General features: G+C 41.8%; 1 protein-coding gene across 7 annotated transcripts in view; it reads right to left on the reverse strand.

Moving 5' to 3' along the window:
• Positions 1-17,649, reverse strand: part of LOC123999693 (actin-binding LIM protein 3-like) — a 156,112-nt gene that overhangs the window by 24,765 nt on the left and 113,698 nt on the right. For 5 of the 7 annotated variants that reach the window (XM_046305682.1, XM_046305685.1, XM_046305684.1 and 2 more), the window contains exons 10-12: positions 3,199-3,354; positions 2,612-2,641; positions 397-532 (exon numbers count right to left, since the gene is read on the reverse strand). In XM_046305682.1, the coding sequence (XP_046161638.1) occupies positions 397-532; positions 2,612-2,641; positions 3,199-3,354 (322 nt within the window). The remainder of the gene's footprint in view (positions 1-396; positions 533-2,611; positions 2,642-3,198; positions 3,355-17,649) is intronic. The other 2 variants (XM_046305688.1, XM_046305687.1) reach the window with 1 other exon arrangement.

Below are 17,649 nucleotides of genomic sequence, written 5' to 3' on the forward strand. Positions count from 1 at the left end.
ATAATACCCACAGTACTGTATATACTACAGTGTTATCAGACTCAAAGAGGAGTCTGGAGAAGATATGACAGTGGTGTGATGTGAGTGGTAGTACTGGAGGGGATTGCGATGTGGGTGCATGAGCGGCGCCTAATCCTGAGTGGGTTAACCTGAAACTAATGTTGTTCCAGTCACCTATACAAGGAAGCAAACATAAGGCATAGGGATAAAACACATCTCCACACACTCTGACGCCTTCCGAACCTGATCAAACTCAGTCCACTATTGCTTTCTTGCTTGAAATTTTACGGCAAAATGATTTACGCTATTTCATCTTTATGAACATTTTCATGGAGGAGTTTCTCCTGCCTATGTGTAGTGCTGTGTGACGTGGTCGAGTGACGTTTTGTAACTCACCTGGGCGGTAGCAGTGTTGTGGGGAGCGGGAGGTGGACATGGTGGGGGACATGCCATGGTGACTGTAGGTGGGAGAGTCTATGAAGCCTGGGCTGGACAAGCGCCTCTGTCTCAGCTCCATGCTGTCATAGATGTCCTGGGAAACACAGTAGCAGGTCATTGTCTGCAGGGCTCTGTCTGTCTGTCTGTCTGTCTGTCTGGCACCATCTACAGTGCCTTTGGAAAGTATTCAGACCCCTTGACCTTTTCCAAATGTTGTTACGTTACAGCCTTATTCTAAAATGTATTGAATAATTTTTCCATTCATCAATCTACATACAATAACCCATAATGACAAATCAAAAACACGTTTTTAGAATTTTTTACTAATTTATGCTAAATAAAAACTGAATATCAAATTTACATAAGTATTCAGACCTTTTACTCTGCACTTTGTTGAAGCACCTATTGCAGTGATTACAGCCTTGAGTCTTCTTGGGTATGACGCTACAAGCTTGGCATACCTGTATTTGGGGAGTTCTCCCATTCTTCCCTGAAGATCCTCTCAAGCTCTTTCAGGTTGAATGGAGAGCATTCCATTCCTTCTCTCCAGAGAAGTTCGATTGGGCTCAAGTCCGGTCTCTGGCTTTGCCACTCAAGGACATTCAGAAACTTGTCTCGAAGCCACTCCTGCGTAGTCTTGAATGTTCACCTGTCCTGTTGGAAGGTGAACATTCGCTCCAATCTGAGGTCCTGAGTGCTCTGGATAAGGTTTTCATCAAGAATCTCTCTGTACTTTGCTCCGTTTCCTCAACCCTGAATAGTCTCCCAGTCCCTGCTGCTGGAAATCATCCCCACTACCTTGCTTCCCTGTAGGGATGGTGCCAGGTTTCCTTCAGATGTGACATTTGGCATTCAGAGTTCAATCTTAGTTTCATCAGACCTGAGAATCTTGTTTCTCATGGTCTGAGAGTCTTTAGGTTCCTTTTGGCAAACTCCAATGGGGCTGTCATGTGCCTTACTGAGGAGTGGCTTTCATCTGACCACTTTACAATAAAGGCCTGATTGGTGGAGTGCTGCAGAGATGATTGTCATTCTGGAAGGTTCTCCCATCTCCGCAGAGGAAATCTAGAGCTCTGTCAGAGTGACCATCAGGTTCTTGGTCACCTCCCTGACCAAGGCCTTCTCCCTCGATTGCTCAGTTTGGCCGGGCGGTCAGCTCTAGGAAGAGTCTTGGTGGTTGCAAACTTCTTCCATTTAAGAATGATGAAGGCCACTGTGTTCTTGGGGACCTTCAATGCTGCAGAACTTTTTGGTACCCTTCCCCAGATCTGTACCTTGACACAATCCTGCTCTACAGACAATTCCTTCGACCTCATTACATGGTTTTTGCTCTGACATGCACCTTCAACGGTGGGATCTTATATACAGTGGCAAGAAAAAGTATGTGAACCCTTTGGAATTACCTGGATTTCTGCATAAATTGGTCATCAAATTTGATCTGATCTTCATCCAAGTCACAACAATAGACAAACATAGTGTGCTTAAACTAATAACACACAAATTATTGTATTTTTCTTGTCTATATTGAATACATAATTTAAACATTCACATTGTAGGTTGGAAAACGTATGTAGCTTGGAAAAAAGGCAAGGGGTCTGAATACTATCCGAAGGCACTGTATATCAAAACATTACCCTCTAGACACACTATTCACTTTTTCCTTTCTTTCATCTAACAACTGACTTTATTTAATCAAGTCCAATGAGAGTTTTAATTGAGTCAATTGAGTCCCTTCTAAGGCCACATGGACCCAAATATATCACACATACAGTGTGTACACAATCCAAATATGCCCATCCCAGACTTATTCCTCTTCAGCAATCTGTTACACTCGTCGAAATCGTGGAAATGACCGGACCGAGGTGCAGCGTGGTGAGCGTACATTTTTCTTTATTATAAATGTCGCCAACAAAACAAGAAACAACAAAAACGAACGTGAAGCTTACTTATACAGGCCACTAACAAAGACAACTACCCACAAAATACAAAAGGAAAAAAGTCTGCCTAAGTATGATTCCCAATCAGAGACAACGATAGACAGCTTTCCCTGATTGAGAACCCACCCGAGTCACACCCTGACCAACCAAACATAGAGAATAAAAAGATCTCTACGGTCAGGGCGTGACACCATCTGTCAACTGATTCAGTGCAGTAGTGTATGGAATGGAATTACCTGAGAGTGTGGAGAGAGAGTCCCCAGAGACTGTAGAGAAGAGGAATGAATAGAGGAGTTGGAATCAGTCAGTCAATAGCATCATGCTCTCCAGAATTATTTAGCAGTGTGCTATTCAAATGAGACTTGTGAGCTTACTAAACCACGAATAATATGACTGAATAATAAGTCCTTTTTCTGTGTAGTTGTTCATAAAGTTATTATGTTAAGACAAGCACATATGAAATCTGACAGTAAACATGAGGAATCCATTGCGTCTGTGGCTTTGGTTTACTGGTGTGAAGTAATCTAAATGAATAGTTAAGAGAGGACTTGGCGTGAAAACATAAAGCTTAATTGACATTATTTATTGTTGAGTGTCTCTCAAAGATCAATTCAAATCTGTGACCAAAGCAGAAGACTCACAAGGATGTAGTCATGTTTTAAGATGGTGCGCGACGTGACCACGGTACAACCATACGGGGGCTAAAGTGGGAAGCTGGGGGGGATGTAGCAACAGGGAGACACAGAGATGGCAGGCACAGTGCAGGGGCATCACACACCCACACACATAAAAGGCAACTAGAGTAGCACTAGCGTCTCAGTACCTCCCCATAGCTGTAGCGTTCTAGCCTGTCATCAGAGGAGTATCTGTGATAAGACTCATAGGGAATGAGATCGGGCCGCTGCACGTCATAAATAGCTTTAATCTTAGGCAGAGCGGCCAGATCTTTGTAATTTAGGACCTTGTTTTCCACTTTGGCCTGGAGAAAGGACACAGAACAAGACAGAACAAGGAGAAGACAGAGAAGCAGGCGTGAGACAGAGAGAGAGAGAGGACGAAGCTTGCGTTGACAGACAGAGAAATCCGGAGGGGAGGCCAAATCAGGGTCAGCCGCAAGCTGCTGATGGCATCCTGGGTAAGACAGAAGCTCGAACACACACACACACACACACACACACACACACACACACACACACACACACACACACACACACACACACACACACACACACACACACACACACACACACACACACACACACACACACACACACACACACACACACACACACACACACACACACACACACACACACACACACACACAAAGCAGAGAGATCCCAGAAACAAACATAGACACACACCCTGTAGCAGAGAGAGAGAGCTGGAGGTGGGACATTGGTCCAGCCACAGAATTAAGAATTAGAATACTAGAATTAGAATTCTAGTATTGACATGAAAGGTATTATGACAGTATAAAGGGTCAGGCATTTTGGTCAAGGAGTTGGTCAACCATGGTTGTGATAAGATATTGTGTAAAACAATGAATTTGACGATTATCTTCACAGTGTGTTTATTAGCTAGTTAGCCAGCCAGTTTGAAAGGAATGATTCCAGAAATGTTTCCAATTAACTGCCAATATGCCAACATTGCATACAAACAATGCGGTCACTACACAGCCATACACTGGCTGAAAGAAGTTGCTAGGACAAATTGTAAATGCAACAAGTACAGGTATTGTATAATATTATACAGTAACACTCACAGCTTTCCAATAAAACAAACATTGAAGGGCCATACTTGCGAACAAGTAGAAAAAGTTTAAACATCAGCCAATTAAAACCGTTGACATAGTTGCATGTGATCAATAGCTACATGTTAGCTGTTCCCATTACATAACCTGGCACAAATATCTTAAACGTTTTCTCTACAGACCAATGGCATTTCTTAAAATAGGTCAACTTGGCCACCAGAGGTATATTTAAAACTCCTAAGTCAAAGTTGACTTTTGTTCCCCTTCACTTTCATCTGTTTTAAGTGGAGAGTGCTAATATTTCATGATCATCGCATCCTTGACTAGGCTCATGTTGTTTCTCTCATCTTTCTGTGTTTCGTCATTTCCCTTCAATTTTACAAGAGGCTGAATGTATCACACAGGAGAAAGCATCAGAACAAGTGAAACAGAGCCCCTCTGTCTCGGTATGTGTAGCTGTTATGGGATTTTTATGAATAATGACTAAATTATGTATCCATTTAGCTTAGAATTATAACTAAACAGAATAGTACTCTGTTACTGTATGAACGTAGGAATCTTATTATAATCATAATACTGAATATAAGGTGTGTAGTTTTAGTCAAGAATTAGAACTAGGACTTCTGTTCCTTGTTAGAAACTAATGGAGCTATCGTCAGACCGGCTGGAATACTGTGTTTCTTACAGGACATTCTGTCCCTACCCAGGGAGGGGAGAGACCTTGAGCTTGTAGTAGATTGTTTAACAGGTGGCAGACAATGTGAGAAGGCTTGTGAACTATATTGCCATTGTATCTGAGAGGAGGGACATTTATGATGAAATGTGAGGTATATAAACCAATGTACATGGTATTATGACCAGAGCTCTCGGGAATAAACGCTACTGATTAATTTTGAGACTGATCTTTGTCTATTTTATGCAAATAAGAACCTTACAAATTCTTAGAAACGGACAAAGTGTTTTGCTTTGGTAAACGAACATATAGGAATTAAATTCCTCTAACAGTAGCCCATCTATCTGATGCTGTCTGGTCAAAAAGAGTATGATATGGTTGCCGGCTGTATCATTGAATGCAAGGGAGGCCAGAGAGTATTTGGCCCCTATAAAATAATAGGGAATCAGCGTTGAGCTAACCTGAGCAAGCTCAACTGTGAATGTTCCTAGCGAACCCCCCCCCCCAAATGTAAATGGAAGCCAGTTCGGATGTGTCTTCACACCAATCATTTCACATCAAGCAAACATAATTGACAGAAAAAAATTGAATTATTGCATCTTGTTGTGTTGTTGTCCTCTGGTGGCTAGCTAGCTAGCTAAAATTGCCCCTTTCCTAAATTAGCCTTGGATGGTGATAGGGATTTGGACTTGCGGTTTTGGACTTCGGCTTAACTTAATTCTCCTTTCTGGCTAATAGAATTGGGCTGTATACCGTATTACCGGGGTATTTGGAAAAAAACATGGGATGGTTTTTCAATACCACAATGCTGTTGAAACTATTTATTTGAAGTTTTTCTATTATACATTTAGTATAAATACCTGCTGTCAACTTGTGCAATACGTTAGGAGATAATGAACATTGCGTTCTTCATTTCACCTGTCACATTATTATGTAGCTTACGGACGAGACCGGGGCCTCGTGAGTCACTCACTGTTGTGTAGCATGCGCCAGGTGATCTAATAACAGTATTGAATTCACAACTAGATGTTGTGCATTTGGTTGGCAAATTTAGTCGTTATTTAGCTATCTAGCTAAGTGGTTAGCTTCTTGCAAAATCAAGCATTCACTTGGTAACAGCAGAGAATCCCCTCCTGGATCAAGAGCCTTGCTGGCTAATATTCGTTTTGTATAGGCTGGACAATAGAACGAGTCAAAATTCACCCAAGGCTGAAAAACGGCTTAAGAACACTGGCTAAACTGGAACACTAGCGCGAGCCCATAGCAAATTAATGGAATCGAACGGTTGCAGAGACTGTTTTGACTGGAGTGATGCTTAGAATTCCATTTAAAATGTATCCCTTTTTATTTTACCTCTACAATCTGTTCGTCTGACGAAACTGGAAAAAAAACTCCTTGTGTAGAAAGTAAACATTGGCACCTCGATGGTGTCAACAGTGCTTATATGTCTTCGGAATGAAAAAGTAGGGAAAAAAATAAAAACTTCTGACTATTTCTGGTCTAGTGATCGATGACAAATGAGCTCGCTGCCCAAACTTACATAATTACAAAGAGGAGATTTTCCTGATTAAAATGGTGCCCGTGTAACAGTTTTTCTTCTGTCCCTCCCCTCGCCCTTACCTGGCTTTGAACCAGGGACCCTCTGCACACATAGTCAACAGCCACCCTCAAAGCATTGTTACCCATTGCTCAAAGTTGCAGCATTGCAGAGCAAGGGGAACAACTACTTCCAGGTCTCAGTGATGTCACCGATTGAAACACTATTAGCTCGCACCCCGCTAACTAGCTTGCCATTTCACACCGGTTACACCCGACTTGAAAAGAAAAAACATACACATTGCGAGATATTTGGCGAAAAAGACAGAAATGCCTATATTTCCCCTATAGGAAACCATGGGAAGTCCGCAGAGTTCCAATATTATTTTTGTTGTTTACATTTTGTTGTTTGCATTTTAACACCACAAACACCATAATATTAATCAAATTAAGTAAGCCAAATTTCTTAAAATCAATCCCATATACCATGTTATTACAAAAAAGGTTTTAACTTCTCTGGTAATGCCAATACAGAATACTATCAAATGCTTCTCAAAGATGCCCTCTGGTGGTCAAACTAGCAATAACTTGCAGAAACAAATGAAATGGCTGAGAATTAAATGACGTGCCACAGAATGCTGCAGCAGCACGCAGGGTGTGCCGCAGTATGACTCAACTTTTAAAAGAGGAACCACTGTACTTGTTAGCATTTTGTTAGAATTCTGGTAAGTAATGTTTTTTGGGCATTGAATAATTGTACTTTTTAATACCTGCTGTCAACTTGTGCACTAGGTAATAGATAAAGCAGATCGCGTTCATCATTTCACCCATTACCACATTTTTCATTATGAAGCTTTTTCATTTTGAAGCTTATCAGTAGTAGTTTCTCAAAACGGCGGTTTGAGACAGTCACGTGTGTTTGTTAACAAAGAAGAAAAATGAGCAAAATGTGAGCTTTGTGAGGTGTGTCACTCCTGAAATTCAATACTAATGTTTGCCAGCTACAGTTGAAGTCTGAAGTTTACATACACTTAGGTTGGAGTCATTAAAACTCATTTTTCAACCACTCCACAAATTTCTTGTTAAAACTTCTTGGTGTTAGGGGGCAGTATTTTCATTTTTGGGAAAAAAACGTTCCCATTTTAAATGGGATATTTTGTCAGGAAAACATGCTAGAATATGCATATAATTGACAGCTTTGGATAGAAAACACTCTAACGTTTCCAAAACTGTAAAGATAGGGTCTGTGAGTATAACAGAACTGATGTTGCAGGCGAAAGCCTGAGAATCCAATCCGGAAGTACCCCTGGTTTTGAAAGCGCTGCGTTCCAATGACTCCCTATTCAGCTGTGAATGTACCATCACCGAGCTTACGCTTTCTACATATTCCCCAAGGTGTCTACAGCATTGTGACATAGTTGTACGCATTTCTGTTGAAGAATAGCCGTAGGCGGCCACATTGCGTAAGTGGTCACATGGTGGCTCCGAGAGAGATTCTCACGTAAAATACAGAGGTAGCCATTACTCCAATCGGTCCTAGTGAAAAACGAATTGCCCCGACGGATATATTATCGAATAGATATTAGAAAAACACCTTGAGGATGGATTCTAAACAACGTTTGCCATGTTTATGTCGATATTATGGAGCTAATATGGAATATATTTCGGCGTTGTGGTGACCGCAATTTCCGGGCGATTTCTCAGGCAAACGTGAAGAACAAACAGGAGCTATTTCGCTTACAAAAATAATCTTTTGGGAAAAAATGAACTTTGGCTGTCTACCTGGGAGTCTCGTGAGTGAAAACATCCGAAGTTCATCAAAGGTAAACGATTTAATTTGATTGCTTTTCTGATTTCCGTGACAAGGTTGCCTGCTGCTAGCAAGGCATGCTAGGGTATGATAAACTTACACAAATGCTTGTCTAGCGTTGGCTGTAAAGCATATTTTGAAAATCTGAGATGACAAGGTGATTAACAAAAGGCTAAGCTGTGTTCCAATATATTTCACTTGTGATTTTCATGAATAGGAAGATTTTCTAGGAAGATTTATGTTCGTTGCGTTATGCTAATTAGTGTCAGATGATGACAACGGTCCCGTTCACGGGATGGGGTGTCACTACAGGTTAACTACAGGTTAACAAACTATAGTTTTAGCAAGTCGTTTAGGACATCTACTTTGTGCATGACACAAGTAATTTTTCCAAAATTTTTTTACAGACAGATTATTTCACTATTTGTTCACTGTATCACAATTCCAGTTACACACACTAAGTTGACTGTGCCTTTAAACAGCTTGGAAAATTCCAGAAAATTATGTCATGGCTTTAGAAGCTTTTCATAGGCTAATTGACATCATTTGAGTCAATTGGAGGTGTACCTGTGGATTTATGTAACGATTGTCGTTGGGAGAAGGAGAAGAGGACCAAAGTGCAGCGTGGTACATATTCATAATGATTTTAATAAAGATGAATACTCGAACAAAAACAACAAACCGACAAACGAACAGATCTGCAAGGAGCAACATGATGCTGCCACCCCCGTGCTTCACGTTTGGAATGGTGTTCTTCGGCTAACAAGCCCCCCCTTTTTCCTCCAAAAATAACGATGGTCAATATGGCCAAACAGTTCCAAACAGTTCCAAATGGACAATGAAAATATAGAACACAAAACATAGAATGCCCACCCCAACTCACGCCCTAACCAAACTAAAATAGAGACACAAAAAAGGAACTAAGGTCAGGACGTGACAATTTATTTCAAGGCCTACCTTCAAACTCAGTGCCTCTTTGCTTGACATCATGGGAAAATCAAAAGAAATCAGCCAAGACCTCAGAGTCTGGTTCATCCTTGGGAGCAATTTCCAAATGCCTGAAGGTACCACGTTCATCTGTACAAACAATAGTACGCAGGTATAAACACCATGGGACCACGCAGCCATCATACCGCTCAAGAAGGAGACACGTTCTGTCTCCTAGAGATGAACATACCTTGGTGCGAAAAGTACAAATCAATCCCAGAACAACAGCAAAGGACCTTGTGAAGATGCTGGAGGAAACAGGTACAAAAGTATCTATATCCACAGTAAAATGAGTCCTATATCGACATAATCTGAAAGGCTGCTCAGCAAGGAAGAAGCCACTGCTCCAAAACCGCCATAAAAAAGCCAGACTACGGTTTGCAACTGCACATGGGGACAAATATTGTACTTTTTGGAGAAATGTCCTCTGGTCTGATTAAACAAAAATAGAACTGTTTGGCCATATTGACCATCGTTATTTTTGGAGGAAAAATGGGGGGCTTGTTAGCCGAAGAACACCATTCCAAACGTGAAGCCCGGGGTGGCAGCATCATGTTGTGTTTGGTGCTTGCTGCAGGAGGGACTGGTGCACTTCACAAAATAGATGACATACTGAGGTAGGAAATGTATCTGGATATATTGAAGCAACATCTCAAGACATCAGTCAGGAAGTTAAAGCTTGGTCCCAAATGGGTCTTCCAAATGGACAATGACCCCAAGCAGACTTCCAAAGTGGCAAAATGGCTTAAGGACAACAAAGTCAAGGTATTGCAATGGCCATCACAAAGCCCTGACCTCAATCCTATAGAAAAAGTGTGTGCGAGCAAGGAGGCCTACAAACCTGACTCAGTTACACCAGCTCTGTCAGGAGGAATGGACCAAAATTCACCCAACTTATTGTGGGAAGCTTGTGGAAGGCTAAGGTGTATGTAAACCTCCGACTTCAACTGTACATATCTTATAACTATCAAGTTAACTATCTAAGATGTGACAAATAAATTCTCTCCAGCTGGGTTTTGCTACTTGCTAATGTTGACTAAGAGGCTAGCGTTAACTTGCAAAATCAATCTTCTTGGTAACAGCAGCAGAGAGAATCCCCTCTTGGATTAAGATCGCTGCTGCCAAACATTTGTTTTGTGAGTGCTGCAGACTTTGTTTTGAGATACTAGCATAACTTCATGAGCTGGGTTGTCTGTCTTAGTAGTAAATGTTTGCTACATGAGCGTTTACCTGGCATCCGATATGAGAACTCCTTCGTACTTGCTAGCATTTTGTTAGCATTCTGGTAAGTGATGTTTTTGGGGCTTTTTTAAAGTAAAAAATATATATAGCACCCCTTGTGTGCACTACCAGTAATACCGTATATCCCGGGATCGCACAGGCATGGTATGAAGGTATGCAAACCTGGAAACTGCCCAACCCTACTGGCCAATGATCATAATGGTGATTCTGATCCAACCATAAATTAATAAATTGTGCCCTTTACATGATCTAGTAGGCTGATGTTAACTAGCTGACTCATTGTTGAACATGAATGGAAGTTAGGCTAGGGAGCAAGCATTTTAGCCAGATTTCCTAGGACAACAAAAACTAAAAGTATGTACTGTATGACAGAGTCACAGACTGTTGCGGCAACATGAAAGAGAGGAGGATGGCATTGGCGTTTCTCTACAAGTAGGGTGAGTCCACAGGTTTTTTTCTACTTGAATACACACACACACACACACACACACACACACACACACACACACACACACACACACACACACACACACACACACACACACACACACACACACACACACACACACACACACACACACACACACACACACACACACACACACACACATACACACACACACACTGTCATGTATTGTCATATATTGTCATGTCTTGTCCCTGTGCTTTCTCTTCTATTCGTTTCCCCCTGCTGGTCTTATTAGGTTTCTTTCCCTCTCTCTATCCCTCTCTCTCTCTATCGTTCCGTTCCTGCTCCCAGCTGTTCCTCATTCTCCTAACGACCTTGTTTACTCTCTCACACCTGTCCCCTATTTTGCCCTCTGATTAGGTCTCTATTTCTCTCTCGGTTTCTGCCTCTGTCCTTGTCGGATTCTTGTTTGCTGTTTGCTGTGTCCTTGTTCCGTCCTGTCGTGTTTTGCCTTATCATCAGATGCTGCGTGTGAGCAGGTGTCTCTGTCCGCTACGGCCCGCGCCTACCCGAAGGGACCTGCAGTCTGTTGCCGCTTATCCTGCAATTCCCTTCAACAACTAGAGGATTTATGTTTTTCCCCGTTTGGACATTTCCTGTAAAGGATTGAGGATTATGTTATCTCTGTTTGGACTTTAATAAACTCAGTTTCTGTTAAGTCGCTTTTGGGTCCTCACTCATTATTTTGATTGGACTAAATTGTTTTTGGTATCTTTTAGCTGTCACTGTATTAGACTAAGCAGAGGTTATTTGATGATGTTGAAATTTTAAAGTTAAGAAAAGATAAAGGAGATCTATACAACATTGAAGTTCATTGTACATTGTCCCCACAAAGATTTTACAGAGATAAATAGATACACATTTTAAGAACCTTATGGACTTGTCAAAAAGCTGCCATGTACAGTAACTGTCATTGCTTTCCTGGTGGTTCACACTGCTAAATTGGTTGACTTGAAAATTAAGTGCCCATTAACCGTGGGTTTGAGCCCCCTTCTATCAAGCATTATTGTTCAGGAAAACACTGTTCACCACTGGTCCACACATACGTGACGAAGTGGATTATTATAATAATGCATATAGCATGTGGTACATGTTAGTGTAGGCCTACAAGTCTAAGTAATATACCCTATAGTAGTGACGATTATTTATGTAGCCGTGCCAGTAGCCTATTTTTTAAATGTTTTAATTTACCTTTATTTAACTAGGCAAGTCAGTTAAGAACAAATTCTTATTTTCAATGATGGCCTAGGAACAGTGGGTTAACTGCCTGTTCAGGGGCAGAACGACAGATTTGTACCTTGTCAGCTCAGGGGTTTGAACATGCAACAATCCTAGTCCAACGCTCAAACGACAAGGCTACCCTGCCGCCCCCCTATGTGTCAGTCTGCAAGAGGGACTCCAAGAACAACCTTCTCATAAATGTATTCGTAAGCTGCACTTATCTTCTCTTCACAACACATTAACACAATAAATATAATTGTACTTTTCAAATAAGAAAATATATACACTACATTACCAAAAGTATGTGGACACATGCATGTCGAACATCTCATTCCAAAATGATTGGCAATAGTATGGAGTTCATTCCCCCTTTCAGCCTAAACTTTTCTGGGAAGGCTTTTCACTAGAAGTTGGAACATTGCTGCGGGGACTTGCTTCCGTTCAGCCACAAGAGCATTAGTGAGGTCAGGCACTGATGTTGGGGCGATTAGGTCAGGGCTCTGTGCAGGCCAGTCAAGTTCTTCCACACCGATCTCGACAAAGCATTTCTGTATGGACCTCACTTTGTGCACGAGGTCATTGTCATGCTGAAACAGGAAAGGGCCTTCCCCAAACTGTTGCCACAAAGTTGGAAGCACAGAATCGTCTAGAACGTCATTGTATGCTGTAGTGTTAAGATTCTCCTTCACTGGAACTAAGGGGCCTAGCCCGAACCATGAAAAAAATCCCTAGACTATTATTCCTCTTTCACCAAATTTTACAGTTGGCTCTATGCATTGGGTAGTAGTTGCCTGGCATCCGCCAAACCCAGATTCGTTCATCGGACTGCCAGATGGTGAAGCGTGATTCATCACTCCAGAGAACGCGTTTCCACTGCTCCAGAATCCAATGGCAGCGAGCTTTACACCACTCCAGCCGACGCTTGGCATTGCGCATGATGATCTTAGGCTTGTGTGTGGCTGGTCGGCCATGGAAACCCATTTCATGAAGCTCCTGACGAACAGTTTTTGTCCTGACATTGCTTCCAGAGGTAGTTTGGAATTTGGTAGTGAGTGTTGCAACCGAGGACAGACAATTTTTGTGCGCTGCGCGCTTCAGCACTTGGCGGTTCCGCTTTGTGGGCTTGTGTGGCCTACCACTTCGCGGCTGAGCCGTTGTTTCTCCTAGGCGTTTTCACCTCACAATAACAGCACTTACAGTTGACCAGGGCAGCTCTAGCAGGGCAGAAGTTTGACTAACTTACTCGTTGAAAAGATGGCATCCTATGACGGTGCCATGATGAAAGTCACTAAGCTCCTCATTAGGCCCTTTTTACTGACAGTGTTTGTCTATGGAGATTGCATTGCTGTGTGCTCGATTTTATACACCTGTCAGTACCAATTTGAAGGGGTGTCCACATGCTTTTGTATATATAAGGTATCTCAGCTAGGATTCAAACTTGCCGTAAACATCAAAAATCACCAGGAACCAGGATCACAACACTGAGCTATTCATCCAATTGAAAATGTGTGTTTTAGTAACAGCAGAATGTGCTGTTTGACTGCTGTTAAGGACGCTCTCATGGAAAAGTGTTCTATGACGTCCAACTACATTAACGATTTTAATAGGTTGATACGGAATTTGAATTGGATCTAATCACAGCCGGCTGGTGAGGATAGCATAGGGCCAAAGATGACAAAGTGGCAAAGTTTTCCCTACATGCTTATGACAAATCCGGCTAATCTTTTGAACAAGGTGTAAGAAAACCAGATAACATTAGTAAAATAAAGGTTAAATAAAAAAAAGAAATGAGGTAGCTAGATACGGTTAGCATGCTAGCTAGCTACATTAACAGATGTCCGTGCCCCCATAACATGTTATTATTTCAACACTTCACATGGAAATCACCACAGCGTTCCCATCCTCAATTCTGGAATTTGTATTAGCTGCCTGAGTCATTCTTCGTAGGTAGAACCTAAAGGACAATTTATGCTATTGGACAGGAATTACGTTGAAATAGGGGCAGCATTGCCCTCTGGTGGGGGCCTTTAAACTTTTTCTAATGTTCGCAAGAATGGCTCCTGAGACATTTATGGTCTGTTTACATATATTTCATAGGCTATATTTACAGAAAATGTGTACAAAACCTGTATAAACTGTATTTTGAATTATATGACACATTTTGGTGAGAAAATAATAATATTGCCCAGATTTCTGATATATCACATGCCTTACTTTTATTTAAAATCAGGACATGCCTTTTAAGTAAAATCAGGAAATCCACCATCTATGCCTCTACTGCCATTTATTCAAATGGAGAATGTGGATAAAGATGGCAGAATTCAGATATGATGCCATTGTTTTAGCACTATCCACTGGGTTTTTAAACTACACCAATAAATCAGCACAATCTATTTATACTTTTTTTGTAAATTGCTGGCATCTTGAAGCTAAAATTGGGGCCATGTATACTCTGCTAACGACCAAGAAAAAAAGACTAACAGAGCAATATACAATACGGCAAACTTAGCAAATATTTAGAATTTGTGGTAAGTGCAATTTTATTCACCTCCGCTATTAGACTGGTTGGGATTTCTCCCTGACAACAATGGCTGCCATTTCCATATCATTCTGGAACTTTGAGGGTTCATGACATAGTCCCTCTATCAATTGAATAGGTTGTTATCAATAAAATGTCACAATAAGGTGCAGAGCATTCAATTTGCTTGTTGAGGGGCAACGAGACCCCCGCTCTGCTAAAACCATTGACAACTGCGTGGCGTTGTCAAGGGATTGTTAAATAAATGTTAACTATTTGGTTGCAACATCCATCACCTTCTGAAGAGCATAGTCAGAACTACAAATTTCTGATTATTCTATGCAAAACAATTTTTGTTATCGGTTTCAGGAAGCTAGGCATATGTTGCACATCACCGCTTTACAGGAGAGTCCTTTGAAGGTAATTTTTTATGTATTTATTAAAATGCATTTTTTTGGCAGAAATGCCTTCTGGAACATATGCACTTTCTTGTGCCTTAATTAATAACAAACTTGCATGCCATCTGTAAATACAAATAAAATGGTTAAATTACAAGCTGGCTTGCTGTGTAGTAATATTATTTGCATCTCAGAAATATATTTGCATTGCTAGTTATACCCTAATGTTAGCAAGCTAGTTAACATTGAAACTAGTTGGTTAGCTTTAGCTACTTTAGCATTTCATGCATGGTGGCTAGCTATGGAAATCTGTTTGTATTGCTAGTAGCATGGGTTGGGATTATGGTTCATTGTTCAGCTAGCTAACTAGCTACATGTCTATACAAAAAACTCCACTTCACCAGCTGATTACATGATCCATCCAGTTAGCCAGGTGTGTCTGGGGGTGATTATGGCCATCTATTGTATTTCATGAACATGTGTACATGTCTAGATAATAGTGACCCATCCACTTAGCTAGATGTGGCTGGGGGTGGTTATAGCATTTCTTTCACATTAACCCATCAATTTAGACAAGTGTGTCTGGGTAAGCATCATCTAAAAATGATAAAATATTTATAAAATATTTTTATCTGGACACTATCTTTGATATTGCTACCATGCAAATATATCAATTAACCATTTAGCTGTACTGTTTACACCTTCTGTGTCCTGTGTATGTGTCAAAATAAACTTTTATTTTATTATATATATATATATATATATATATATATATATATATATATATATATATATATATATATATATATATATATATATATACACTGATTCGGTGAGCGAGTTTATTAGCAAGTGCATCGGTGATGTTGTACCCACAGCGTCTATTAAAACATTCCCCAACCAGAAACTGTGGATTGATGGCAGCATTCGCACAAAACTGGAAGCACGAAGCACTGCTTTAGATCAGGGTAAGGTGACTGGAAACATGACCGAATATAAACAGCTATTCCCTCCGCAAGGCAATCAAAGAAGCTAAGCGTCAGTATAGAGACAAAGTAGATTTACAATTCAACGGCTCAGACACGAGAGGTATGTGGCAGGGTCTACAGTCAATCACGGACTACAAAAGGAAAACCAACCCCGTCGGGGACCATGATGTCTTGCTCCTAGACAAACGAAACAACTTCTTTGTTCGCTTTGAGGACAACACAGTACCACTGACACAGCCCGCTACCAAACCTGTGGGTTCTCCTTCACTGCAGCCCACGTGAGTAAAACATTTAAATGTGTTAACCCTCGCAAGGCTGCCGGCCCAGAGGGCATCCCCAGCCACATCCTAAGAGCATGCACAGACCAGCTGACTGGTGTGTTTACGGACATATTCAATCAATCCTTATCCCAGTCTGCTGTTCCCACATGCTTCAAGAGGGCCAGCATTGTTCCTGTTCCCAAGAAAGCTAAGGTAACTGAGCTAAATAAATATCACCCTGTAGCACTCACTTCCATCATCATGAAGTGCTTTGAGAGACTAGTCAAGGACCATATCACCTCCACCCTACCTGACACCCTAGACCCACTCCAAATTGCTTACCGCCCCAAGGTCCACAGACAACAAAATCGCAATCACACTGCACACTGCCCTAACCCATCTATGTAAGAATGCTGTTCATCGACTATAGCTTAGCATTTAACACCATAGTACCCTCCAAATTCGTCATTAAACTCAAGACCCTGGGTCTCGACCCCTCCCTGTGCAACTGGGTCCCGGACTTCCTGATGGGCCGCCCCCAGGTGGTGAGGGTAGGTCACAACATCTCCACCCTGCTGATCCTCAACACCCCACAAGGGTGCGTTCTGAGCCCTCTCCTGTACTCCCTGTTCACCCATGACTGCGTGGCCATGCACGCCTCCAACTCAATCATCAAGTTTGCAGACCACTATAGTGGTAGGCTTGATTACCAACAACGACGAGACGGCCTACAAGGAGGAGATGAGGGCCCTCGGAGTGTGGTGTCAGGAAAATAACCTCACTCTCAATGTCAACAAAACAAAGGAGATGATTGTGGACTTCAGGAAACAGCAGAGGGAGCAGCCCCCTATCCACATCAACGGGACAGTAGTGGAGAAGGTGGAACGTTTTAAGTTCCTCGGCGTACACATCACAGACAAACTGAATGGTCTACCCACACAGACAGTGTGGTAAAGAAGGCGCAGCAGCGCCTCTTCAACCTCAGGAGGCTGAAGAACTTATCACCAAAAACACTCAAACTTTTACAGATGCACAATCGAGAGCATCCTGTGGGGCTGCATCACCGCCTGGTACGGCAACTGCTCCGCCCACAACCGTAAGGCTCTCCAGAGGGTAGTGAGGTCTGCACAACGCATCACCAGGGGCAAACTACCTGCCCTCCAGGACACCTACACCACCGATGTCACAGGAAGGCCATAAAGATCATCAAAGACAACAACCACCCAAGCCACTGCCTGTTCACCCCGCTATCATCCAGAAGGCGAGGTCAGTACAGGTGCATCAAAGCTGGGACCGAGAGACTGAAAAACAGCTTCTATCTCAAGGCCAGCAGACTGTTAAACAGCCATCACTAACATTGAGTGGCTGCTGCCAACATACTGACTCATCTCTAGCCACTTTAATAATGAAACATTATG

Source organism: Oncorhynchus gorbuscha, linkage group LG16 (genome assembly GCF_021184085.1).
Source record: "Oncorhynchus gorbuscha isolate QuinsamMale2020 ecotype Even-year linkage group LG16, OgorEven_v1.0, whole genome shotgun sequence".
Taxonomy (NCBI): Eukaryota; Metazoa; Chordata; class Actinopteri; order Salmoniformes; family Salmonidae; genus Oncorhynchus; species Oncorhynchus gorbuscha.